This window comes from Fonsecaea multimorphosa (assembly GCF_000836435.1).
Source record: "Fonsecaea multimorphosa CBS 102226 unplaced genomic scaffold supercont1.11, whole genome shotgun sequence".
NCBI lineage: Eukaryota > Fungi > Ascomycota > Eurotiomycetes > Chaetothyriales > Herpotrichiellaceae > Fonsecaea > Fonsecaea multimorphosa.
Window position 1 is genome coordinate 49,782 of NW_015971645.1, and position 27,473 is coordinate 77,254.

At 51.8% G+C, this 27,473-nt stretch overlaps 7 protein-coding genes across 7 annotated transcripts; 2 read left to right on the forward strand and 5 right to left on the reverse strand.

Moving 5' to 3' along the window:
* On the forward strand, positions 1–1,382 carry Z520_06015 (uncharacterized protein; the record flags this gene model as incomplete). The annotated part of the gene is made up of 3 exons (XM_016776518.1): positions 1–429; positions 519–672; positions 742–1,382. 3 exons carry the CDS (start codon positions 1–3, stop codon positions 1,380–1,382), a joined length of 1,224 nt encoding a protein of 407 aa, XP_016632060.1.
* A 1,590-nt stretch (positions 1,383–2,972) lies between these two features.
* On the reverse strand, positions 2,973–5,218 carry Z520_06016 (uncharacterized protein; the record flags this gene model as incomplete). The annotated part of the gene is made up of 2 exons (XM_016776519.1): positions 2,973–3,224; positions 3,281–5,218. 2 exons carry the CDS (start codon positions 5,216–5,218, stop codon positions 2,973–2,975), a joined length of 2,190 nt encoding a protein of 729 aa, XP_016632061.1.
* A 2,094-nt stretch (positions 5,219–7,312) lies between these two features.
* Z520_06017 (uncharacterized protein) lies at positions 7,313–8,807 on the reverse strand (the record flags this gene model as incomplete). The annotated part of the gene is made up of 3 exons (XM_016776520.1): positions 7,313–7,966; positions 8,089–8,606; positions 8,666–8,807. The coding sequence occupies 3 exons, from the start codon at positions 8,805–8,807 to the stop codon at positions 7,313–7,315; spliced, it is 1,314 nt and encodes a 437-aa protein (XP_016632062.1).
* A 5,737-nt stretch (positions 8,808–14,544) lies between these two features.
* Positions 14,545–16,459, forward strand: Z520_06018 (uncharacterized protein; the record flags this gene model as incomplete). Its single annotated transcript, XM_016776521.1, has 4 exons — positions 14,545–14,820; positions 14,889–15,257; positions 15,310–16,068; positions 16,124–16,459. 4 exons carry the CDS (start codon positions 14,545–14,547, stop codon positions 16,457–16,459), a joined length of 1,740 nt encoding a protein of 579 aa, XP_016632063.1.
* A 2,120-nt stretch (positions 16,460–18,579) lies between these two features.
* On the reverse strand, positions 18,580–19,917 carry Z520_06019 (uncharacterized protein; the record flags this gene model as incomplete). The annotated part of the gene is made up of 1 exon (XM_016776522.1): positions 18,580–19,917. One exon carries the CDS (start codon positions 19,915–19,917, stop codon positions 18,580–18,582), a length of 1,338 nt encoding a protein of 445 aa, XP_016632064.1.
* Positions 19,918–20,112: 195 nt separating this feature from the next.
* Z520_06020 (uncharacterized protein) lies at positions 20,113–20,774 on the reverse strand (the record flags this gene model as incomplete). Its single annotated transcript, XM_016776523.1, has 3 exons — positions 20,113–20,390; positions 20,451–20,507; positions 20,570–20,774. The coding sequence occupies 3 exons, from the start codon at positions 20,772–20,774 to the stop codon at positions 20,113–20,115; spliced, it is 540 nt and encodes a 179-aa protein (XP_016632065.1).
* A 2,966-nt stretch (positions 20,775–23,740) lies between these two features.
* Z520_06021 (uncharacterized protein) lies at positions 23,741–25,180 on the reverse strand (the record flags this gene model as incomplete). Its single annotated transcript, XM_016776524.1, has 1 exon — positions 23,741–25,180. The coding sequence occupies one exon, from the start codon at positions 25,178–25,180 to the stop codon at positions 23,741–23,743; it is 1,440 nt and encodes a 479-aa protein (XP_016632066.1).
* Positions 25,181–27,473: the final 2,293 nt, after the last annotated feature.

A 27,473-nucleotide genomic window follows, 5' to 3' on the forward strand; every position in this document is an offset into this window, starting at 1 on the left:
ATGTCGTCCTCGCAAAACTATGTCTCTCAAAGGGTGCTGCTTGGGGTGGCATACTCGATGCTTGGAATCACCACCGTTGTCTTTTTGGCCAGGGCGCTGGTGAGAGTCCGTCAACCGAAAAGATTCGTGGCCGAGGATTTCTTCCTTCTGCTTGCCTACCTCTTCTTTCTCTCCCTCACCATCATGTATATCGTCTTAGCCCCGACCATGTTCCGGGTCACCGACGCAACAACGGGCAAGATACCAATTTACCCCACGATCCTGGCCGACTCCCTCTTTATGATCAAGATCTTCTTCGCCAACACTATGATCTTCTGGTTTACGCTATATTCGGTCAAATTTGCTTTCCTGTGCCTCTATCGCCGACTGATGATGGGCATTCCGATGTACTTGAAGCTCTGGTGGGCGGCCGTTGGATTTTGCGTCTTGGTAAGAGCCAATCTCTCTTCTATGAGGGGTTTGTCCTCCTCACACGAAGATTCAATCCTGCTTCGTCATCCACTGACTGTGCTGTTCAGACCTTGATTGGTTGTGTCATTACGAACTTTACCAGCTGCCACAGCATGCATGCATGGTTTACGCCAGGGTTATGCACCGAGAAAAGAGATGTAGATGCTCAAATTGCCTCGCTATATTACGCGTACGCGGTTGACGTCTTGTCGGATCTCTTCAGTAAGCCCAAGTCACCCCTGCCATGGTCGATGCGTCCAGGTTGCTGACTTCCTGTTCTTCACTTTCCAGTCATGTTCCTCCCTCTACGTCTGATCTGGAAATTACAACGGCCGACAGCGCAAAAGGTCGGCATTGGAGCTCTCTTCTGCGTCGGGTTGATCTGTATCATCTTCGCCACAATCCGTGTGGTCCAAATTGGAGTCAAAACACAGGGGCATTCGACCCCGTCCTCGTCATGGCTCGCCTTGTGGGCGATTGTCGAGTCGGCTGTTGTCATCATGGTGGGCTGTTGCCCCGGTCTGTATTCCAAGGCCAAAGAAGCACACTCGTCACGCAAGAACACGTCCAAGCAGAGCGGCATGCCTCCGACGTACGGCTACGCAAGCCACGGCTATGCCAAACAGGGAACTGCTCCTGGAAGCACTACCATGGGAACCAACAACCGCGACAGCCGAGCCGCCAACGGGGACATTGAGATGGGACATCTCCCCACCAAGGTCTCTGCCGGCGGACAGACCCGGCGATGGAAGGACAAAATGAGCAGCGTCACAGACACATTCTGGGCGAATGACAGCTCCAGCCAAGAGGAGCTCAACACCAACAAACAGATCTACGTCAGCACGAGCATCGAGATCAAGGACGAGGAGGAAGGGGACCGCGCCGGCAGTCGAAGGGAAGCCGATTATCACTATCCCAAGAGCCCAGTTTGAAACGCCCGCTGAGGCACTTGCTCGGCGCGCAGCAAATGTCGCCTGACGAGTTTGTATAGCTATCTATGTACGGAGTAGATGTATCCTGTATGCCGGCATTTATCCCCTCGCTGCGAGGGACATGACAGAACGGCCATCGACGAGCAATAAGGAGTTTATGATTCGAAGCCAGGGAAAAAGAAGTACCTTTCTCATTGTTGTGAGATCCCCCAAACCCGTTTTGAACATCTATTCATCTCCCAGACTTGATCGACCTACCTGTGAGGTTATTGGAAAACAACTAAGTCAGGTATATAAGTCTTTGTCCGTATCGAAAAATTCGGCATTTTCTTGGGGGTTAGAGAGAGAGGCTTTAAGGGCTTGAGACAGCGATGCGGAAGCCGTACGCTAGACAAGACCGCCCCGAGCCTTCCCTCCCTCCCTTCCTCCCTCCTCTTTCCGTGCCGAGGCTTATTCCCGAGAACGCCACTTCCTTCCTCCTTATCTACTACTACCTAATAGGTAGTTATAAGGTCCACCTGAGGTTCCTGGTGGTGTCACTCACTCACTCAAAGCGGGATAACAAAGGAGCGGATCACGAGTTTTTTTTGGCACAACGAAAATCCAGGAGGAGAGGACAAATGGACGCCCTCTATCTATGCAAGGCAAGCGGAATCCGAAACCCACCCTGCGCACAGCGCCAGGGAAGGTAGAGGCGTCGCTCAGCCTCAGAAATGACCGGCCGTGCGCCCCTCTTATGAATTGTATCAATTTGGGCCCGCCCGTCCTCCAGCTTTCTGGACATATCTACGAAAACCCGCATCGCGGGTAAATACCTGGTAGTTTGGTATGGCCCAAAACAGAGACGCGGCAGGCGATCATGTCTTTTGACTCTCCTGGGCACAACAACTCCCTATGCTGGGGTAAAATGATGAGGGATTCTTCGACCTCTGAAGATCCAAATCTCCCTCTCTACCTATGCGTAGTCATGTTCCATGTCATGTCGTGACATGGCGATAGAATGACCGAGTTAAAGCGGTCGGCCGTCATATCCCATCATGCACCGGGAGGGGAGGAGGGTTCAGCATCGTGTATCGTGTACCTCGTGTTTATGCACGAGGGGAGCAAAAAGCAAGAATATGGTTGTGAGGAAGCGGTACAGACAGACAAGGCAGATTGACCTCCAGGGGATTGGAAAATCTCTCTGTTTCGAGGGTAGTTCGTCATCACACCATGATCATCATCATCATCATCATCATCATCATTTTCTTCGACTTCGTATTCTTGTCAATCCGTACCAACGGTAGGTACCACGTGTGAAAGTCCACTTTGCCACGGGCACATATATCCATCCTCCTCCTCGACTCATCCAGCCTGAGATTAATTGGAGATGCATTCATATGTCGGGCATAAATCATTTCTCTTGTTTCATTTCTCTTGTCTTCTCATTCTTTCATTGCTCTGTCAAGGAGAACTCAACTCACGCTTGCTGAAATGCTATCCAACCAAACCAACAAAGGAAATTCGTCTCCATCCATTCAATTCATGGCCAGTCATATCTTGGACAATCATGTCATCCATAAATCCGAATCTAAATTGCTTCTTAGAAATTCAACGCCTCCATCCCGGTGGAGGAGGTGGTCGACCCCCTCTGTAGACGACTTCCCGCTCAATGAAGCGCTCTTCTTCTCGATCCCACTCCTGCCGGTGCCGTGGCGGAGGAGGTTCGATGACCAGAGGCCGTGGCAGCGGGTCATCCACCGGGGGAGGGAGCACTCGATTTTCCCACTCAATTTCTTTGATCCGCTTCCGGCGCTCTTTGCGAATGTCGTCCGACAGACCTACCAGACGAGCAATGTCTTCCTGGTACACCGTTAGTAACTCTCCAAGCAGCAAATCTCGGGCGGTGCCAAACTCACGTAACGGAGATACGCGATAATGTAGTAGAAGTCGTCAGTCTCCTCATATTCATATCCCATTTCTTGAATCGCCTCCTTGACAACAAGATCCTTGGTCACCTCGGTCCACAAGCCGTCCTTGGGATCACGCTCCTTCCCGTAACGACGACCAATGTCCCCATTGGCTGCTGGCAGTGGAGCGGGGGAAGGGGTTGGAATTGGCGCAGGGAGCGGTGCAGGAGCTGGAAGGGGTCTTGCAACTGAGCTGTCGTACCGATCATCAACTCCATCAGGCATGAACTTGCTTCTCCGGACGCCATTGTATCTTTGCCAGGTAATCTCCTGACTCGCCCCACCAGCTCCGTCCATTCGCACACGACGTGTACCCGGGGGAACATCGACAATTTCCCAGTCACGGGTGGCTCCTTGATAGGCTTCGCCGATGTAAGCTCGATCCATTGCACGACCGTTATAGTACTCTGCTTCTTCGTGCACATCGCGTTCATAGCCCCGATAGACGTCGCGGCGCGCAGGTGGAGGATCGTAATACGGATCACGTGCGGGTGGAGGAACGTACGGCGCAACGCTTTGCGGGCTGGCTGGACCGTCCCTGCGATCTATCACGATATCCTCATTCTCGGTCCGACCATTGCGCGTTTGAGTTCTGCTAATCTCGATACGCTCTTCTGATCGAGCTCGTACGGGCGGGCTTGGCGGCGACGGTGGTCGTGAAATCACTCGCGGTCGGGTTGGGATCGCAACTTCAAAGCCATGGTCGATATGGCGATGATGTGTTATGACCTCCTGGTGAATGGTGGGAGCGTTGATGACCGGAGGCTCTGGAGGAGGCAGAGGCGCCGGGGCAGTGCGAGCTGAGGTCACCGACGTAGCAGGAGACCGAGACCGAGAGCTCTTACGAATGATAATTTCCTGTTGGTTGGTGGTGCCGCTGCGTCCTTGTCGCTCCTGTTGCCGGATGATGATTTCATCGTTCGAAGCACTGCTGGAACGTCGAGCTCTCGACCTCGCTCGTTCATGCGATTTGGGACGAGTCAGTGCGTAGTCGTCATATCGGCGGGCGTCAAGATTCTGCTCATCGCGGCGGATGATGATTTCTTGCCGGTCGACGTCGCCTCGGACGGACCTGGTGTCGAAATCCCGGCGAGAGATTACATCCTCATAGTCGTCATAGCGAGAGCGTCGGTCATCCTCATCGCGACGAATGACAATTTCTTCCCTCGAGGACTTGACCTCTCTGGGCGGGGGTGGTCTCACCTCGCGCTCTCTCTCGTCACGGCGAATCACAATTTCCTCCCTCGAGGAGTTGACCTCTCTCGGTGGCGGTGGGCGCACCTCGCGCTCTCGCTCATCGCGGCGGATGACAATTTCCTCTCTGGAAGAATTTATTTCCCTGGGCGGTGGTGGCCGCGTCTCTCGTTCTCGCTCGTCTCTTCGAATGATGATTTCCTCCCGATCTCGATCACGTTGGGGAGGTGGCAGTCTGCGCTCGGGCTCCCGCTCGTCTCGGCGGATGATGATCTCTTCACGGTCGACCTCACGCTCCCGCTCTCTTATTCGTGGTGGAGGTCTTGCTTCCGACTCGTCTCTCCTGATGATGATCTCCTCCTTTTCGACTTTTCGCTCTGGCTGGGGAGAGGGGGATCGCCGACGAGGTCGAGCAGCGAACTCGAAGTCTTCTTGTTCTCGCTTTCTAAGGACCACCGGCCCAGCAGTGGTTCGGCCGTAACCCTCTTGCAGGAAAGCAGGAGTAGACCCTGGCCGCTCACGGACTTCTTCTCGTACAATAGTTTCTCTTTCTCGTTCACGGACAGCGGGGCGACGATAGTCTACCTCTTCTTCCAGGTACCGGTCATCGTAGTATCGTCGACCGTTTCGGGAGTAACTTTCTCGACGATCTTCGTAAATGGATACATCATCGGCGTACCGGCGTCCTGCCATGACAGGGCGAGCCTACGGGGTTTGAAAGAGACTGAGAGGACACTGGCGTTCAGGTGGTTGCGGCTCGCTGTGCGGGCAAACCTAGTCGTGACTCGTGGACCGAGGGGGGTGCAGGTGAAATCTTTGCCTGAATGGGTGACTGTTCAAGGATGCAAGTCGTAAAGTCAAGTGCACTAGTGCAAGAGAAAGGCTGTTACACCAACCAGAGCAAGACGAAGAACTAGAAGCACAAATGCAGGCTGCCAACGTTGAAAAGAGAATTTGAGGAAAGAGAGTCAAGAGGACGATGGGGGTGTGGTTGAGTTATTACGCAGGTGGTGAGGTGAGAAGAAGCCCAGCTGAGGAGTTGAGCCTAGTTTGGGTGGGACCTGGACAGTTGGACAGTTGGACAGTTGGACTGCAAGTCTGCAACTCGACTGCGGCTTGCTCACTGGATGCCAACTGGGGACATGTGCATGTGTGAGTGTGGAGGGTGCTCTGTGCAGACGAGGCGCATGCCCACACGCAACACTTTACAGCACACCACAGCACAGGGCTTTTTTCACAATCTCCAACTTATCCAATTCTCCCACTGGCCTCCCGCTGCCAGTTACCGAGTTCCCTCACAAGCGACGAGACAGAGGACCTCGATGTGATGGTACAGAAAGCTCCAAAGGCTTCAAGGGGCGATGACGGGCACCGACAGCCAGTGACTCGAGCTGGGCAGGTGACGTAGTGTTATGCACGCGAGCCCAATGACTTTTGCTGGGGGGCATCAAAGGGGGCTTTTTGGTGCATGGGAGAAGAAAAAACCCAGGAAGAACACCCAGAGTCCCAGACCCGATGGAGGGGCCACGGGCGGCGCGGGGGGCATCAACCTGCGGCCACTAGGCTATGTGCTAAGGCCTACGACGACTCGTACGTGGGTGTCGCATTTGCTCACTGGTTAGTACCTACCTAGGTGGTGAACCAGTGCCAGGAGCTGCCAGGCGATAGGTATGGAGATCAATAACGTGGTAGTAGTACTACCTAGGTAGATAGGCAGATACCTCGTACCAATGTAGAAACAGGTAGCCTTGGGCAGTGATGCGAGCCGGTCTCTTTACTCGACACCAGCAACCCACATGGTTACCCAGGTATCCTTTTTCTTCTGGAATTTTCGCTCCAAGAGGACGGCTAGGCTGTTGTTCTCCCTTCTCGATCGATAGTCAGTCGCTTCAGGGTACCGAACGTCCAACTTGGAGCCCACCTCGGCTTCGCTGCCCCTGCACTGCAAGTATCAAATTCTGGGTTGCGGGCTGGGCCGAAGCCCGACGAGCCAAACTTCAGCCTGAAAGATGCTCGTGTGCACAAGCCCAAAGGGTCCGTACCCGCTGCCACCACACAGGGTATCAACAGCCTTGCCGATTCTTGATTCTGACGTGGGCTTTGGGCATCAACCACCAAAAGCCCCGTCAGCCTAATTACATATTCCCACCACCTCAGCGTTTCAGATCGCCACCTCTTTCTACGGTGTACCGAGTACACCTGGCTTCGACTAGGGGACACAGGGGGAGCCAACTTTTGTCTTCATCTATATAGACCCATATGCCTTCCTCGGTCCAAACCTACAAGTAGACCTGGCGAAAAAGAACTCAGACCAGGTCCTGTACAGATCGACGTGGTCGCCCAATGTTCCCGCCCTTGGACACGATGCAAAGATGCTGCGACGCTCATACCTATGGGCGCTATGGGCGCCATGGGCGTCAACCGGCGTCCCGCTGAAGGTGCCCTCTCCCATATCTCGAACGCCTGGTTGGAATGCGTACACGTCCTCGCTGCGCATCCTTTGGCTATGCGCCATCTTTTGCTATGCTAAAATGTACAATGCGCCCACAGAACGCCTCCAATTCCGATTCACGGATGCGTGTACCAACTGTTGCAGGTCGCCAAAGCGACATCTCGTCTCATCGTAGAATTCGTTTCCTCGAGGCGCACATTCCTCTCCTTTTGTTCACTGTGCGGTTTCTCATTAAAGATTAGTATTACCTAATCGGACGTCGACCATGATATTGGTGTTTCAAGGGTCTGGATTGGCCACCTATATCGACATCAGCAATTGGCAAATAGGTGGGTTCAGGCACGGATGCTCACCCGTAGCTGCCTGGAATAATCCTGGTTGTCTTGAAGAGACACATTGCTAAGGCGGCTCTCGTCGTGGATGTACAACGCATACGGGTTCAGTCGCTGGTCGGTGCCCAGGCTGCGACGGTCAAAGCCCGTCGAGCCAGTGTCGGCGCTTCGCAGGTCATTGCCCAGAGTGACTCCAGACGTGTTGATGCGGGGAATCTTAGTCCCTAATAAGCCTGACGACGACAACTGACTAACTTGCCGTGACGGGACATTGTTGGATGGCGAAGTGTCGCCTGTCCGAGGAACATATGCCGTTTCCGGTCCGCCTTCTTGCTGTAATTTCCTGTGGCGTCGGCGAAACCAGAAGTACACCGCAGTTCCGATCAGACCGCCGATGCCCAAAGCAACGCCAAGCACTATGCCAACAACCTTGCCAGTGCTGACGCCGCTGCCACCCGCAGTGGAACTCTGGCCGAGTGTGGCATCCGAGGTGGCAGCTGGAGATGGGGTCACAACCACCGTTCGAACTTCGCCCGTTACAGTGGTGACACTGGTGTAGACTGCGGTCGGCGTTGGGCTGCTTGAGCCTGAGCTTGGGCTTGGGCTCGAACTCGGCGGTGGATTTGTCGTCGATGGTGACGGAGTCGAGGTGGGAATCTGCGATACTGGTCAGCTTCGCACTAGAGCGTCGCACACGAGTCTGGAAAGAAGTGCATCATGATATTTCCTTCCCAACAGGGTATGAAACAGATCAGTAACAAGGGAATGGGATATCATACAGTGGAGCTCACTGAGCTCATCGAGGTGTCGCTTGACCAAGTCACAACGCCAGCCACGTCAGAACTCTGAGATGATCCATATGTTACCACAGAAGAAGAGGAACGGGAGACTATCCAGGTATCGGGATCAGGGGAGGAAGTGGGAGTTCCAATATCCAAGGAGGACGTGGATGCGGATACGGAATTGGAAGTGACGGTGGAGGTGGAGGTATCAATACTAACCGACGACGAGGGACTTGAGGAAGGGGATGATGTTGTGGAGGGTGTACTGGACGTCGAACCAGAGGTTCCTAGAGGGACTCCAGCACTCAAGAGGTAGTATCCATAAAGGCCAGAGTCGGTGTTGCCACACCATTCCGTGTCAAAGCCAGGACATTGCTGGTTGCAGTTGTACGTGCTTTCCTGCGGAGAAGGGATGTAGTTTGAGCACCAGCAGTAGTAGCCTTGGAGGACGGCAAAGGCAAAAGAACCCTGACATTGCACTTGACAGGCTCCATTTGATTGGAACTCGTTGTATTCTGGAAGTGGACATCAGCGATTGGTGCATTTTCGCAAAAACTTGGAGTGAAGTACTCACGACCTTGGTAAGTGCCCGCGTTGTTGTCCGGAGAGCAATAAGAGATGTCGAGACCGTGACACGGTGTAGACCAGAGCGAGAGGAAGGCCGTGCACAAGAACAGGACGGTCCAGAAGGAGCCCACTGGTGTTGAAGCGACCATTGTGAAGGATTGGCTTGAGCCTGTTGCGGTAGGAGTATTCCACCTATTACTGCATCGCAATGCTTTTCCTCAACCACACATCAAAAGATTCGCCCACGAAATCGTACAGTCGGTCGGTGACAGTGTTTCGATCGGACGATTATTGCATTAGAGGTCTGTTGAACAAGGTTGCTTTTGTGTGGAGAGTCTGGTCCAACTCGACTCAGTGAAGAGGGCAGACGGGGGCTTGCAGAGCGGGCTGGGTCTCTCTTCTTTTGAATCCCAGGCCGACTATTCGGTGCCTAATCGCTGAGTTTGAGGTGAGAGATAGATGACCGAGAGGTGTTGGAGCAGATGAACAGGGTGACAAGCGCGGGTGTGCGTATGGACATGGACGTTGGTCGAGGGGAACAGAGCGTGGATGTCTACCAAGCAGAGCAGGAGATGTGACAAGGCAGCTCTATGGAGGGAGGTTTGAGTGGTCTATTCGTTCGTATGAGAATTATGCGTACAGGCTGCAGATAGCGAAGATGAGACTGGTGTTGCAACAGCGAATTGACGGGAGATGGAAACAAAATCCTGAAAGAACGGAGTTGGCGCGCAGATGTTGGCAGCAGCAAGCAGCAGTTGAGCTAGCGAGAGTTGAAGGGAGAGAGGAGGCGCGGGTGCTAGCGAGTGAACTGGGCCATTAAGACAAGATGGGCAAGCGGAGAGGGTAACAAGCAAGGGTATCGCAAAGGACTTGCAGCAGACGCAAGACGCAAGATGCAAGACGCAGGACGCAGGACGCAGGTTGCAGGAGAGACTGACCAAGTCGGTAGAAGAGCAGTGAGTGACCCAGCAGTGAATCCAGTGATAATTAGACGACAGTCCTATTTCCGGGGTGGATCCTGAGGTGGACGTATCTGGTGACGGGCCACGGGCCTGAATGGGGTGGGATCCTGTTACACAACAACGAGCACCCAGGTGTGGGTTCCCAGATCAACGATCAAGGATCAACATGAGTGAATGAATGACAGGCAGAGTCGAGCTGGAGGGCGTCTTTGATTATTATTATTATTATTATTATTATAATATTATTACAAGGACACAGGATTGTGCTGGTGCGAGCGGACATTGTCGACAAATGGACATGAACAGACTCACACGCTCATTGATCCGGAGCCATGCAGAACGAAGCCAGTCCAAAGTCAGTGACGCCTCGACCTCGACTTGGTCAAACACCACCGCCACCGCAGCCACCACTACTCGATGCGCCCCGGTTAGCATCTGGGTGGCATCCATGCATGTCACTGTTTGGAGCTAACAGCAAGGGAAAAAAACCATTGTTACTTGTCCTTACCTCGTACTCCGTACATTTCCTGAATGTCCCCTCCTCGTCCCTCTTCCCGCACACACCTGCCCTTTCCCGCCCCTCGAATCCCTGATCAGAACAAATCCTGCCCGCTCGCCTGTACCTATCTATATGACCCCCCCTTGTCACTCCGGGAAGGTAAAACTATCCTTCCCATATCTACCTACCTAGTAGGTATGTTTTGATACAATCACCGCGGCCTGCGTACTTCCGTACACAGTAATATTGGGTATTGTTGATGCTACATTCGTATACCTACGTCCTGCGTCTGATCATATTATTTCCCTGAGCAGATTTCCTCGTTGCGTCTCCGCCCAAAACGGCTTTTAGCTCAGCTACATATCAAATTGCTCCTGCTTGTTGGGGTAAACCCCAAAAACTTACTCTATCCTTCCTGTTGTCTGGAGAAACTGTGCAGTCCATTGGTTGCTGGGTGGCCAATGCCAGGTCGGTTCGAGCATGCACCTCGATGAACTGAATTCACACACCTCTTCTTATCTTGCAGCAAGGCATATTCTAGCACAGACCCTTTTTCTGCATTTCGACGCCACTGCAAGGCTCGTCGATCTTTCCTTCAGATCTTTCCGGCCCCGGAGACCTGACCCAAAACTCTTCGGTTTGTTGCTATCTCAAAGTCTCTGCTGCAAGTCAAGTATCATGCGATAGCCATGGTGCAGTTGGTGTACTCCGTACCACCCTGGGATCCACACTGTTCCTGCTTGGCCCGCAGGTGGTCGCTTGACATGTCTGGTTGCCGACATTTCCGGCCTGTTGGGAAGCTTGCTGGCGCACAATCATTGCGGGACGAAACACAACGAGACGATCCTCTGACGGTCAAAAATCTTGGAAACCATATGCTCCATGTGCAACGCCATGACCAAAACCCGATGGTCGGCCACTGCCCGTGTGTTGATTGGCCTGATTCCGCTTTGGTTGCCGCTGCTGCATGATGCAGTGCGTCTTCGCGATGTGGCGCCTGCAGTGCTAGGGCCCGGCCTGGAAATCACCGTCAGGAAAGCATAGCAGCATGCCGACCTCACGATTTGCCCGTTCCAGTGAATATGTTTAGAGGACTCTGCTCTCTGCCATCTCTTCAGACCCGAGGATCCACCACCATGTCCTTCGATGGTATTGTACCACAGCTTAGGGCGAATCGCTATCATTTCTTTCACCGTCTACTTAGACCCCACATATTCGCAATTTCCCAGGGTGCACTGTCGAGCACAATGCTTTGGAAGCTTGTGGCAAAAACATGTGTGAGAAGTTAGTAAGAACCCTTGAAGCTATCTAGTCTACTTGATCGCCCCGTCTCACTCCAAGCTACGCACACAGGCGTGAGTGGTTCGCTTACAGACCATCTGCATGGCCAACTTGCTTGATCACTGGCTATGTCTCATCTCCAATTGCCGCCGCCGCGGTGGCTTCGTATCTACTGCGTAATAACAAAGACGTGCGAGGTTGCGATGCAACTAGTGGTCCCTCAACAACATGAAACCTTGTGAATTGAGTTCCTGTCGACACCACCTTCAAACTGCGGGGGCGGGGATGATTTGCTGTCCTCGCCATCCTCGTCGACCCCGACGGCTCACTACTAGGTACATACAGCCAAAAATTCTCACAACACATAATCTACCGAGTAGACAAGTCCTGCCGAGTAAGGTGCTTCTTGATGCTTGGCCAGCCACCGTTTGACAAAGGGAGGCAGATAGCGAAGCGAGGTTCCTTCTTCTTCGGGCAATAGCACAGGCAAGCCCACCGATATACCCATCAGGTGGTACATTTTGACGTGCATGCAGCACGGTCTTGCTCTTCCGGAGCCCAGATCAAAAGTTAGACGAAAGTCAGCGGAAAGTCTGGATGGCAACTGATTGGTCTAAGGGGAAGGTCTAGACTGGATGGATTGCCTGAAGATATGCACGTGTGCAGACTCGGCATACCAGCCTCTCGATTTCTTTGTTGAAACCATTTTGCTGCGAGTCACTGCGACTAGATCCTCCGTATGGAAGAGGAACTTGACAGGAGACTTGCTTCCAGTGCCTCCCGAGTCCCGGCATGTGTCCGCAGGTGCCCCAAGTTACCGGCATCTGCAGGCTGCATGGCGTGATTGAAGGCTCCAGCCACAGCTTTCAGATCAATCCGAGTAACCTGCTCGCAATGCTGGTAGTTTCTTTGGCTGAGGCTCGTGAAGCGCACTGAATGGAGGGAAATAGCTGGTCTTGGATGAGCTGTGCCCGGTGTCATAATCCACCCAGAGCACATCAAGCTCGGGGGAACTTAGATTGTTCGCCAGGCAGGGGGAGTTGTTGATGTGACAAAAGTTATGTGCGGAGGACAAGGGGAGCGCCATGAGCATAACCCCCAGGGCTTCCGGTGTATACATTGTACCCTGTTCCACATGGCTTCTCTCGACCAACCTCTCCCTTCCATGCCGGTAAACTTCTTCGGGGGTATTCGTCTGGGTACGGGGCACTCGGTACACCTCCTGGATCCCAAAACGGTCATTTCAACGCCAAACATTTTCAGAGTTGTTGCAGGAATAATGCGAGGCGACTCGGCCATCTCTCGACAGCACGTGAGAACCACTCTGTTTCACAACAAGACATGTTTAATTTGCGGGAAACGAGGTTGTGGGAGATCAGGCGGCACGTAGCGGGTGAGTCTTTAGTTGGATCAGCCTCCTCCTACGTCATTCCTCCTGCTTTCTATGAGGCCAACACAAACCAAGGCTGCCGTTCAGCCATTGGGAGATGATTGGGTTGCCCACAACTTCATCTCTGGGAATTCTCCATATCATCTCGCCAATCCTCCAAGATCAAGTGTCTGCGAGTTTGACCGCGCGGCTAAAAAGGTGCAACGAGAACTCCCGAGTGATCGTCGGATTAATCTCTGAGGGAGGGTTCTACGAGCAGCTGAGACGGGTCAGCGCCCATAGGATTCTGTCACTCATATCGGTTGAGTGGAATACGGTGTTTCGTGGCCCCTGTCGAGTCTCGACAGACTTGGACAGTTACACCGATGACGAAATCCGGGGATTCTGAAACACGGGATTTGCGATCTCAGCCTCGTTGATCAGGATAAGGGGTTCTGAATGGTGTCGACTTGGATTGGGACTGGTTTCTGCTTGGAACCAAATCAGTTTACCAGTCAACCACTCGTACTCGGTACACAGAAACGGATCCTCTTCGTCTCTGTGACTTGAATACTTTCTGTCAAGAGTCCAATGGCACGTGACAGAACCGCTCGTCTATGAAGCATCAATATTTCACACGGAGTTTTGAGGCCACTTGGACTCGTTCACAAGTATCTGCTGTCCGAAGAGTGCGCATTCAAGTCAGGGCGCTTGAACGTGGGCATTAAAGGGCATCTCGTTTTCGAATACGCATTATTCCGATATAGTCCACACTCGCCGTGTTATCAGTCGTCTCACAAATATAATTCTCCAAGGGATACGTCAACGTGGTTGATTGGTTCGATCAAAAGTCCTGGCAGCTTCCAGGGTAACACAAGCTGCAGGGCGCTTGATAAGAGCGAGGAAGCACACGGAAATATGTTTCCCAGAAGTCGGGTGCCCCTTATTGTGTCGAACTTGTCAGATTCAGTCGTCCATCCTTTATATAATGGGACAATAGCGCCCGTCCTCCTTCTACGACAGCTCTTCGTTTACTTGTCACGATTTTTTGAAAAGGAAGCGGAATCACGCCGCCCAAGTTGAACATGCTGGAAGGTCGCCCAGTTGTAGCAAGGAGATGTTCGTTCGCCTGGTTGATGCATTTGCCGACTTCCCCGCACCCGGACAACGGGCACTTCTGATGCCCCTACATTTTACTTCTTGGGGGGAGGAAAGCTGCACGGGGGCCACCGGCCTCCCACCGGGCGTCCACCGGGGCTACTGGGGGCTTCATGAGACTCGGAACAAGCGCCCCCCAATCGCTGGGTAAGGTGCCCGGCAAAGCTACGGCAACGCCCCTGACAGGTCAATGACGGGGAAGCTTTAGGCCCTAGCTCTGGGGTAAGAGGGTGTCTGGACCACTAACTCTGAGCGTGTGCCTCGGGTAAAGGAAGGCTGACTGTCATCTACCCTATCGCGCAATCCCAATTCCATGGAGCTTTCTCGGCCGAAGGTGGTTCCGCTGCCAACTGATCTTGTGCCTTTGGGGGTTGTTGGTTTTTCTGCCGTCGAGATCTGGTGCTGCTTCTTTCATCATCGGAGTGTCTTCATCTGAAGCCTGTGCGCGCCAAAGGGAGAAAGAGAGGGAAAACCCAAGGGCACTTCATCTCCTCCGGAAAAAGCTGTCACTGGATTTCCACTGACAGCTGCGGCCGCAGTGCATCACCTTTTGGCGTTCTCGCACAAAAGTGCCCTTTTGGTCGTTGAGATCTCTTCCTCGATAAACATCCGCAACCATGGTCTTCTATCCCATGAAATGGGTGCCCCCGTTGCCCGAAATCCCAGACACCGTGCCCATATGCGACTTCGTGCTCGACGAGAAACACGGCCGGTCCCCTTACGCCGAGTCCAAGGACGCATACACCTGCGGTCTGACGGGGAAGAGCGTCTCGGCGCGCCAACAGAAGGAGGATGTCGACAGCCTGTCTCGCGCGTTGGCCAAGGAGTTTGGCTGGGCAGTGAACGAAGGCACGGAATATGACAAAGTCGTGGGCGTCTTCGCCCTGAATACGGTATATATATCGGGAGGATGTTGTGTCGCACAAAAGGGAAATCAGTTCTAACACGAAGGGGTCAACAGATAGACATCATGACACTCAACTGGGCAATCCACAGAATCAATGGGGTCTCCGCTCCCGCCAACGCCGCCTTCAACGCCGACGAGCTGAGCTATCAACTTACCAATTCCGGGTCCAAGGTCCTGTTCACCGTCATGCCATTGCTGCAGACTGCCCTCGACGCCGCGGCCAAATCCAACATCCCGAGAAAACATGTCTACATCTGCGAAATGCCCAACGACCCTCCCATCCCCAAGGAATTCAAGACCTTGTCTCAATTGACCAAGCAAGGCCAATCGCTACCACCGCTGGAGCCAATCAGATGGGAGAAGGGTCAGGGAGAACGGCAGACCGCATTCTTGTGCTACTCCAGTGGAACCTCGGGACTGCCGGTAAGTCATTGTGCCCTTCTAGAAATATGGAATTCTGACACGAACCGGACAGAAAGGGGTCATGATTTCCCATCGGAACGTCATCGCCAACACTGTCCAGATCGCCGAGTATGACAAAGCCGCCCGCGACGCAATAGCCCCTGGGTATAAGGATGTGGCGCTAGGTCTACTCCCTCAGTCGCATATCTATGGGTTGATTGTCATCTGTCACGCTTCGACATACCGCGGCGACCAAGTCATTATACTTCCAAAGTTCGAACTGAATCAGTTTCTCAATGGCATTCAGAAGTTCAATATCAACACTCTCTACATCGTGCCGCCCATCATCATCGCTATGGTTAAGAATCGAGAGCTGACAAGCAAGTACGACCTGTCCAGCGTGACTAGCATCTTCACGGGTGCTGCTCCTCTAGGCAAAGAGACCGCAGAGGAATTGGCCTCTCAATTTCCCTCGTGGAAGGTTCGACAAGGCTACGGTCTAACAGAGACGTGTACCGTCGTGTGCTCGACATCTCCATCTGACATCTGGTTCGGTTCGTCGGGATGTTTGATACCTGGATACGAGGCCAAAGTTATGAGCATTGAGGGGAACGAGATCACCGGATACAACCAACCGGGCGAACTCCTCGTCAAGTCACCCAGCGTCGTGCTTGGATATCTGAAGAATCAAAAGGCCACAATGGAAACGTTTGTGGATATGCCCGAGGGCAGATTTATGCGGACGGGAGACGAGGTGGAGTTTAGAGTGTCGCCAAAGGGCAACGAACATATCTGGGTCGTGGATCGCATAAAGGAGCTGATCAAGGTCAAGGTGAGTTAAAACTGTCCCCAACTCTGTTCGTGGATCAGTTCTGACAAGGCTACAGGGTCTCCAAGTCGCCCCTGCAGAGCTCGAAGCGTGCCTGCTCAACCACCACGCCGTGGCCGACTGTGCCGTAATCCCCGTCCAGGACGATCGCGCGGGCGAGGTGCCCAAGGCCTTTGTTGTCAAGGCCAAGTCGGTAGGCTTGGAAGACAGCGAAGCTCTCCTCAAGCGGTCCATCATCAAGCACGTCGAGAAGGAAAAGGCCCGCCACAAATGGCTTGCGGGTGGTGTCGAATTCATCGACGTGATCCCCAAATCCGCCAGCGGCAAGATCCTCAGGAGGTTGCTTAGGGATAGAGAGAAGGAGGCGAGAAGGAAGGCCGGCGCCAGGCTATAAAGCGCGTAATGTGTCGGCAGGGTGCGCGTCAAACTTGCGACATCCGGCTGTCTTGTATTGGGTTTTGCGCTAGAGGGGCGGAGGCTGTAGATGTTCAAAGATTGCACACATTACCCTTTGAGTTTTGACTTGAGCACAACATACATACTTTGCTTTTTTGTCCAATGACGATATCCTCTCGTCAAAGACTTTGGTTCGTTTTGAAGAAAGTGCCTTCAACTGATAATTTGTCGTGCCTTCCTCCACAGCCATTCTCTGTCGCTGCCGCTTTAAGCAAAAAAAAAGGGGGGGATCACAGCCTTGCTCGGGCGTATATACAAGAGACACCCACAACGTCCACATAATAATGAAGACAGTTTCCTCTCAGCCCATGTATTCCCCTGCTGGTTTGTTTTTTGTCCTTGCGTGCTCTGTCTGTTCCCAAAATGGAAGGTCTTTCGATCTTACCATCCGCTTCATCCCCTGCCCTAACCCTAGCCTTGGCCCCACTGGACATCCCACGGAGATTTCACACGCCGGTCTTCGACTCAAAAAAAACAAAAAAAGAAGCAAAAAGCAAAGGGCTGCACTGGCCGTGAATCGAACACGGGGCTGGAAGTATTTGTTAGAATCTTTGTCGTGGTCTGGCGGGTTCAGGTATCAAACTCACCCCATCGATGGCAACGATGGATTTTCTGGACATGTTGTTAGGACTGGATCAACTGTATCGGGATGGCTTGAGAACATACACCACTAAACTATTGAGTGTGTTAGAAATCAGTTGGCTAACTGGTTGGGTTGGAAAACCTGCTACTTACCCACCAGTGCTGTGATTGTTGAAGAAATCTGGTGTTTCCAAAATATATTCCGATGGGAAAAAGGTGGGTGGGTGGTGGGGGAATTTTGGTAGCGACTTGGGACCGCCATGTGGGCTGGCATTGGCTTACTTTTTGGGGCCGCCGCAGTCGAAAGGAGGCGTACTGCCGAACATTTGGACACTGGCCGCAGCACGTCATCCAAAGAGAATAAGATGGATCGCGCAACACAGCTCGGGTGCATGAAGGGGAGAGGGCAAGCCTCTAGGAAGCAATATTCTAGTACAATCTGACGCACTCTGGAGATAACGACGAGGTAGCCGCCGGATCAAAGATGGGCTGATCTTGTCAATAGGGAGAGAGGCACCACTGTGTACGACGACAGACTACATATCTTTCCCAGCGACTAGCATCTCGGAGCGAACAAGTCAAGGCTAACCACACGGGAGAACCCTCCAGTCTGACCCAGAATACATTCTGCACCCAGAGCAAAGCGACGCCCAGGAAACGTCGAGGTTACAGGCAAACTCTGGCCACAACCACAGAGAGCAAAGATGCCAGAGCATTGAGAGGACTTTACATTCCGCAATAATAAGCCGTGGAGCAGTCCAGCCAGAATATCGAAATAGTGTCGGTGCCGGCAGCGGAGCGTTTGCACGAGCCGGGGTGAGAACCAACTGGCTTATGCAATTGTCCGGCTATTCATGGCAGTGGTTTCTCTGTCTCTTAAGTGTACTTGCAATGTCATTATTGCAGATATCTCGGGTACAGAGATTTCAGCTCTCTATGCCTTTTCAAAACAGCCTACAGCGCTGACAATCTTGGCCACACTCAAGTCCATCGGAGCAGCTCGAGAGTAGTTTCCACTTCTGTATTCATGCTTGGCTGTGGGAACACATGAGGGATTCGATGGATATCAACAAGACTATGGCTAGTTCTCGCGTTGGTGGACGTTGATGGTGATCGTACGAAAGCTGTTTCACAAAATAGCACAATCCAAATATGAAGGTATCAATCATAACCTTTCAATTACTAGCACTACCTATCAATCAACTAGCCGGCCATCCCGATCTCAAAGACTCGTGTCCATCATGGCTACCATCTCAGCAAATTGTCGCGTGCGCTGCAGAATGACCGAATGCGATTCATAAAACATCGATGCTCGGTTCGAAGGAGCGCTCACCACTGCCGCATGCCACCTTTTCCTAGTCATTTGGGTATTCTTGGGCGTCTGCCATCGCCGCCACCGCCGCTTTAATTGAGCATACATCGCAACATGTCGAAAAGACGGTCCAGTCAGGACATGTGCTATCGAGTCGCAACAGATCAGTTTCCAGGGAAGAGAGTGCGAACGGGGTCGGATGTTCTAAGACCATTCGCTTTCGCTTTTGGCGGCCAGATTTCAACTTTGGAGACTGTGTTACCATGCTCTTGAGTTTGCGCGGATTGTATGTTATCAACAGCACCTTGGACGGCAGCAGACGCGTCCAATCCCAAACCTGGAACACCAGCATTGAGGAGTCCTGAACTGACTGCGATGCCTATGATTTCATCTCTTCGTTGGTGAGCATTGCGGATGTGATTATTGAGCTTGGCAGCGTTTGGGAAGACCCCATTGCATGTACCGCATTGATGTAGTTGCTTTGTGCTTTCATCAGCCGAGCACAATCCCATGTGACGGGAAAGAGATTTCTTCTTTTGCAGTTTGCCACAGTTTGGGCATGGAACCATCTCATCGTTGGAAGTCTTATGGTAAGCTCGATGTCTCTTGAGCTCGTCTGATGTATGATACGATCTGTTGCAACCTTCATGCATGCAGAAGTAGGTTGGGGGCAGATGGTGCAGTAAGTGTTGCTTGAGGCTGATGACGAAAGCAGAGTTTGGACTGTCTTTAAAGTTCCCGGTGGAGAAGTCGTTGAGTAGACCAATGGGGCAGAGCACGCATTTGCTTTGAATACGACAATGGCTTATCAAGTGGATGATGATATTGTCAATTGTGTTGCAGTTGGTGGCGCATGGTTGATTTGGACAGATGAATTGCCCCTTGTCATTTCGTTCGAGACCATAGCGAAGGATCACACCAGCCTGCTCAGGAGGTAGTGTGAAAGTGACGGCCTCGATCTCGGTAGGCTCCGTGGGGCGTTTGATTTCATAGGGCACCCACTCACTGTTTCGACGTTCGGTGAGCATTCGTTGAAGATCCCTGTTGCTGTCTGCATGTTTCTCTTTTCCAACAGCGACAGAGATCATGCGTAGAACAAACAAGTGGGATGGGCTTTCTGAAATGATGGTCTGCGCTTTAATGTCCTGAATTGCAGACAACAATTCTTTTGCCGAATAGACCTGGTGTTGATCCTTCCCGTGAAACACAATGAATGTGATGACGATGTTGACATAGACTCTGAAGAATTCATGCAGACCATCAATGTTGGTGCAGAATCCGTCAACCCCCGACATAGCAATGATGACACGGCTTTGTCGAGCATCACCTCTGGCCTCGAGCAAATCAAGGGTCTTGCGAAGCTTTGCAATTTCTTGGGTCTTGGTAGCCTGTGCAATATTGCAGTTCGACGAACAATGGTTGAGGACAATAGGCACATACTCTGCAGCCGAACAGTTGGTGGAGCATGCATGGTCCGGAAGCTGATCGTGGATGCGCTCCATGATGAGGTTGTGTAGGTCTTGGCAGCGAGAAAGGAGCCCTTTAACAACTGTACTGCTCACTTTATCACTCTTTCGGGCTATCACAATGACCGTTGTGAGAGTTTCGAGCTTGCGAGGCTTCATCTCAGAACTCTGCAGATATTGTTGAGAACCATCCACTGTCTCGGATGTTCGCACGACACTGGTTGACGCATTCTATGCTGTCGACCAAGAAGTGAGGTCAAGCTTTCTGTTGTCCGGATGATCATCCTCTTGAAAGAGAGTCTTCTCAGTAGGAGGCGTGTGTAAGGATCTGATGCCGCCATTTAGGGAGATTGCCGCAGGTGAACTTTCCAATGCTCTTTTCTTTCGACGTTCTTCATCAACAAGCAGTGGAAAAGTCCCGATGTTGCTGCCACTTTGGTCCTTGACGGAATAGTCACCGGAGGAGTCGATCTGTTCAAGATCTTCAGGGAAGGTTTGGTGCTCGTCTGCTGATTCACGAGTCAGTGAGAAGGGTTCCTCCAGAGAATCACAGTCATCTTGGACCATACCTGTCAGAATGCTGTTGAGATCGGTATTGTCGTCCGTCTCACCAAGTACGAGGGGCTCTGCTCGGATAAGTTAGAATGGAAAGTGGGCCATCGTCAAAGGCTGAGATGACGAAACTCACTTTGTGAGGTACCCGGAAAATCAAGACGAGACGTTGGAGCAGCTGCTCTCAAGAAGAATCTGTCCATACTAGCCTGGTTGGAGGGTGCAGGAGGCACAATGACACGTTGCGGAGGAACTCCCTCAACGTATGGTGACGGATGATGCTTGCCTCGGAGTGCTTGAGAACGAATACAGGGCACCCGAGACCCAGGTTGTTTGCCCATGGAAGTTGAAGCTCGAGCCTGTGAATGCCGAGAGAGCGACAGGGAGGGTCTAAGAGATGTCAAGGAGGTTGACGCGCGATGCTGGCAAATGTGCAGATGACTGCTGGTGGTGGTGGTGATCGTTCATTTAGGAGGGAGATTGGAGAAGGCAGGTTAGCTGGGTGGCAAATGTGCCAGCAGGCAGAAGCGACCACAAGGGTTTGGAGGGAAAGTGCGACCGGCCTAGAACAAGTCAGGTATGGTTATGGGGCAACGAGACCATCTTCTCTCACCATGGGGACGGTCTTGTCCCGGTTGGCACGGTGATGTTCGTTATTGATTTTACCACTTGCAGAAAGCAACTGACGGCTCGTCTCTCGCACCATGGGGACGGTCTGGTCCCGCGTGGCACGTTGAAGGGAGTTCGGTCGCGGTGACTTGAGTTGAATCTGCCTCTCTGAGTGTTGCGGGTCGAGCTCCTTGCCACTGATGTTTGTTGGGGTTCAACTCATGACAAATGTACCGATTCCGTCTCTTTCGACAGGGGAACACAAGTCTGCCAGAGCAGAGACCGAGACGTGGAGATCGTAAACCGCAGCTCTTCCGTGGCACGCCTGGACCCGGAGATCACTTCTCACGCAGTTTACACCTCAGCTCGGGAAGGAGAGGGTGGTGGGAGGGAGTCGGATTCGGCTTGATCGTTAGATAGGCGGCACGACCAAGGGGTAGAGTGAGAGGTTTCTGATCGGTAGAAAGCCTTTCGCTGGGATGAAGGTAGATTTAAAGACAGGCTTACCAGCCTGCGCAGACGACAATCTGCCCGCGGCAACCGGGTTACTGATACACATATCAAGCGGGCAGCGAAGGGGCCGTTGGTTTCACCAGTTGCTGGGTGCAACTGGCTACTCGTCTCCCGCACCACGAAGAGGTGGCCCCATGCGGGAGATACATGGTTGGGATGGAAAAAGAGTAATAAGACGAAGAAAGATGAAGCAATAAAGGTGAGCCTGTTCGAGAGAAAGTTTCGGTGGTTTGACAGAGTTTGCAAGGATGGAGAGAAGAGATCAAATGGAAGGTGAGGTTTTGTCGAAAAGTTTATCAAAAATTCTCGCCAAGAGGAGACAAGGCTGTCATCAATATGCTTCGTGCTGTTGTGCGTCTTCACTACCAGCAATTAGCCTTGGCGACAAGCGATGATAATGGTTCTTATGCACGGCAGGGTACCTCTACATGTTAGTAATTCTTGTTGATGGTGCCACGCTTGATGAAGAACAACAAACTGAAGATGCTGCCGGAACAGAGCTGCTTCTGGAGAAGACGGAGAGTTATGTGGAAGCGCTATCACCACTGACAGTAATTGCGTCCCTGCGCCTGTGTGCTCCCGCCCGGAGGCATTCCCAAGCGTTCCCCCGCTCATACTTAGAGAAATCTCGTCCTGAAACGTGTCGCGACACGCCAGGCAGATTGAAATTTCTAAGGACTTGCTTGCGGGAGGCATTTATACTTAGAAAATTCTCAGCCTGAAACGTGTCGCGACACGCAAGGCATGTTGAAATTTCTAAGACCCTGCTTGCCGGAGGCATTCATACTTAGAAGAATTTCGTCCCCAAACTTACCGTGGCACGCCAGGCAGTTTGCAATTTCCACGGCCCTTGGAATCAATGTCCGTATTTGTAGTTGATAGTCACCTTCGTCGCGGTCAACATCCGAGGAGGTTGATAGCTCTATCGCAAAGGTAGGAAACGAACCTGATGAGCTCTATGCTGTTCGGCGAGCAGTTCTCATCGCGGAAGCGCTCGCTAGGTTCTTATCGCGCTGGGAATGATGAGGGCTTAATCCTACTACTTCCAAAAGGTAGAGGGCAATGCGAATGTGAAGAGTAAGTTGAAAAGATAGTCAATTGCGCCCTGCGCTTTGCCACATTTGGACTGGTCAGGGTCTTGGCTTCAAGATACAGCGACGAGGCTCATTTGGCAGTCGAGATGAATGACAATCTGTCAGACACAATTATTTTCTCTTGGCCAATTCGCCATACTGGACGCCTGATCTCAGCATCGAACGTTGGTTTCTTCTATATTTCGAGTAGACATTCGTTTATTCACCAATCGGCGCATTCAAGCAGCGACCAGAAACACAGCCGGGACAGATCTCGGAAGGTTCGAAGCTGTTGCCCTAACCCTATTGGGAAGTTTAGCCGACTCGACCTACATTGGGTAGGTTAGGCGAGTGACACTACGACACTTATTACCACCCAGTCTCCACCTTCAGTAGTTGCTAGTTAATCAATCAATTCAGTTGGTTCCACACGCTCCAGGGAGAGAAAGGCGCTGTGGCACTTACGCCAAAAAAGGGCATAATGCGTGCACTTGTCAGGAAGATGACGAGATGTCCAATGCATATAGTTCCGAGTAGATATAGTTGATTTCCGTTAGGTTGGTGTTGCAACTGGGTTAGATAATCGGACGGCAATGGGAAAGTGATCCACTCCGTTTGTGGACTATCGTTATCAATAATAATTATTAATCTGCACTGGACTATTCCGTTCGGGGGAGGGCTGTGATCGTTGAGCCGAAGTGGAGCGTTTGGAAAGAGATGGATTCGTGATTGATGGAGAATTGTATGGCAAGATGGAAGACGACCCTGGCTAACAGTGGATATGTGAAGTGCATTTTGGATACTTTCTGATTGATTACACAGGTATGGTCAACTACTTCTGATGTACGCATTAAACAGGTGAGTACCACTCAGGGATGACTGGAACTCTTTGCCCTCACCAACGATCAGAAGAAAGAACTCGATACTCTTCAAGAATCAAGAGTACCACGGACAGCAGGCTGGCAGCTTTGAATACTTGGAAGCTCTTCCGAATGTATGCCATCATATCAACCTTTGGACCTCCAAACATTCCTCAATCTTGTGTTCGTCAGACAAATTCCGAAGCCACCGTTCTGCCACGGCATATAAGAATGGTGTCGTGCACGATATGGTCAGTTTGTGAATCCTACAGCATGACCAACACTCTTTCCATTGACTTTCCATCTCCCTTCATTTGGTGCTTGGGCCGTATCAAAGTAGTTTCCGTGCTGGATAGCCATCGAGGAAGCGTTCAGTCTGGTAGACTCTTCAATGGCCGCAGAAACATCCAATCCCAGACCAGGCAATCCCGCAGAAAAAAGACCAGCTAACGTAGCAGTACCGACGATTTCATCTCGCCTCTGATGCGCGGCTCTCACGTGTTTGTGGAACATGTCGACTTTTGAGAATTCGGCTTGACATATGCCGCATCTGATCAGACCGTCATTCGCCTTATTTCTGGCAGGGCAGTGGGCTTGAAGATGTTGCGTCACATATGTCTTTCTGATGCTTTGACCACACTGAGTACAATTGATCAGTTGGCTCTGCTCGTGTCCTTCTTGATGTTGTAGATAGTCGGACTCGGTGTGAAAGCTCTTGCTGCAGCCTTGTTCTTCGCAATCATATGTGGGTGGTAAGTGACGTTCCATGTGCTCGCGTTGAAGTTTCGTAAAGCCACGTCGCATGGGTCCGCTGGGAAGACGAAAACTCTCGCGGTTGAATGGGTTTTTGCGATCGTCACCACAGAGTACGCACTTTCCAGCTTGACGGCAGTGATCGAGAATATGGTCTCGAAGTCCTTCCAGGGTTGGCCAACTTGCGTTGCAGTCCTGTATGGGACACATTCGGTCACCATCATCGTTGATGGAAATCCCATATTTCTCCACAACAGAACGTTTCTTGGACGCCTTGAGAACAGACTTGTCAGGACGTTCCAGTGCAATTGGGTCTTCTCCATACACGATTGAGGCGTTCCTCTTCTGGGGTATGAATCTCTTGAGATCCCTGTTTGCTTGAGCGAGTATCTCCTTATTGACAGCAATACCAATCCAGGATCTGACCAAGGTGTGACACGGATCAGTGGGTTTGGCAACGTGTGACTTGATTTCTGAGATTGCTTGAAGAATGTCTCGAATTTCGTACTCCAGGTATTGGTTTTCTCCATGGTAGACGACCAGCATCAATGTCACATTCTTGTAACGATCGAAGAAGCCATATATGCCGTCAATATTTGTGAAAAACCCGTCATCACCACTGACAACAATGCAGGCACGGCTTGTCAGGGCTTGCGGCTCTGCATCATATGTCTCAATCTTCCGCTTCAGGATGGCAAGCTCGTTCTTCCGGGAATCCTGGATGTTGTAGTTGGAAGAAAACCCATTCAGAACCAGAGAGGTACATTCTGTCGAAGAGCCGCCTGATAATCGAGGAGTGAAGAATTTGATCAGAGTCTTGTTCCGATCCTCTAGCTGTTTAACGGCAGCCAGAGACACTCTAGAGCTCTTCCGTGCAATGACGATAATGCCTCGTGTGTGCTCGATATTGGGCTCTTGTGGGCTTCGGACCGTGTTCATCTTGATGCGATTGTATGGCAGAAGGTTGGCGGAACGACTTCTGAAGAGAGCGCTTGAAAGCTGGTGGAAGGACTTCTGAAGAGAGCAGCTGAAGGTTGGTGGAAGGGCTACCGAAGAGAGCAGCTGAAGGCTGCCTGCACGAGGATTCCGATTCGGCGTATGACCTTAAAGCTCAATGCAAGGCAAGCTGACAAGCCATCATGATCATATGGAGCTGGTACTGTCTGCGATCAACGCCCCGCAGTTCAAACTGGAGAGAACGAAGGAGAAAGAGCCAGTGTTGACAGGCAGAAAATCTAGGCATGGTTTCCTGTGGAAGGTGCAGCTTTAACGGCTTTGCTTGAGCGTGGGAAAGTGCAGGTGGCTCAAAACTGGCAGGCACAGGCAGAGAGTAGCGAGGTATTGGTTGGATCCAAAATCGCAGAAGTCAGCAACGTCTGAGAAGTTGCAGAATATGTTGTTGGAATCCCGCCTCTCAGCATTGCGCTTTCACAGGCCACCGCAGGACAAACATGGAAGTATACACTTTCCCTCCACTCAGTCGAGTTACAGAGTCTCCCGTCTCTTCCTTGCATGTTCTGGATGGCATGCAATGCTTTCTTCTAGCTTAGAAGGAGCGTTCAGAAGTGGTGTCCAAACTAGCAGGTTCAAGGCGACAGATGCGAGGCTTGATACTGAGAGCGAGGAGAGAGGTATGTGAGAGCCACACCCAGCGGTGATAGAGGGATTCTATTGTAAAATGCCAGTTCATCCTCTCATAGGCTTTCAGTCCTAATACCCAGCGCTCCCGGTAAGCCAGTAGTCGGGCGATGATCCTCCGACGTGGTTCGAGAGGGCAGTCCCGATGTCGATAGTTGTCAAGGGGCCATTTCTTTCACCAGTTGCTGGGGAGCTGTAATATCCAGTGGCCACACCATGAAGGAACAAGGGAAAAGGTGCCGCCATGGCAGAGAAGTAGCTAGGCCGTTGAGTTGAATGTGCCTGTTGAATATCTAAGAGAGAGCGTCAGTGACTCGACTAACTAGACTAAAGGACAGTGGTGGGTGGTTGTAGGCTAACCTCAACCTGGCCGAGGGCCAACTGTCATGTGACTAAGGTGATGAACGTTTGAAAGATGAAATTCGAGAGATGAAGAAACTGAAGTAGTCGTCGAATTTTGGAATTTTCACTGGTCTTGGCGAAGGCACAATGAGGGTTGGTCATTCATGCCACATTACCGATGGATTGATTGATTGATGTTGATGTAAAGTTGGTGTGAAAAAACGTCTTCCGACAAGAATGGGCCCGAAGGTTGCCAAACGAGTCCGGTGGAAGCGCAGGAAGCAGTGGGATTAACCGCCTATTGGGAATTCGAAGTAGGAGAAATATTGGTGGTGTTGATAAAGAGCAAACCTGTCAACGGCGACGAGGTCAGGACCGAGTGTCAAAGGCGTCGACAAGGGTGGACATGTTTGGCAAGCGGTAACCGGGTTGTGTCCCTTTCGCGAGTTTAGGTAGACCATGTCTGAATCGCGCAATGAGGTGTGTTGCTCTTCGAATTATCGGGCTATTCGAGCCTCTGCCAGCTGGATCGAGTTCGACGAGTAAGTAGGATGTGAGGAAGGCGGCGGGTGAGGAGTAACCGGGCGCAATGCCAGGAAGACCTTCAAGGATCGATCTCCACCTTGCAATAAGGTCTCGAACGGAGAGTAAGCGTTGCTACCAGTTTGTTGCAAGACGTCAAATGAGTGAGTCAAGCACTAGCCCACAACAAAGGGAGAAGCGTTGCTACCAGTTTGTTGCAAGACGACAAATGAATGTGTAGCACTAGCCCACAACAAAGGAGAGGAAAAGGTTGCCGCAATGGCAGAGTGTTGTTTGTTGAGAATCTTCTGTCTGTCTGAGAAGTACAAGAGAGTCAGTGACTCGAGTTTAAATTAAAAGATGCGGCAGTATCAGGCTAGTCCTGACCTGGACTAGTGCAACACGTGACACAACGATACTCCGTCGGGAACTATTATGTGCCAATTCTCTGCAGCGTCGATATCTGCCATCTCCATCTCCGTCTCCGTCTCCAAAACTGAGAAGAGTCTGTAAGAGATCCATAAGAATTTTGCTTTTGTGTGAAGTATGGTGCGCCCTTCTCGGCTCAGATTTACTTACCTTACTCTTCACGCTTTCCGGCAGGAAATCTATCCGCACTGGCGGTTCTTTCAACGAGCTCTGGTTCACGCTTCCCGACAGGAAACCTGTCCGCGCTAGCGGTCCTTGCGACCAGCTCTGGCTCACGCTTTCCGACAGGGAACCTGTCCGC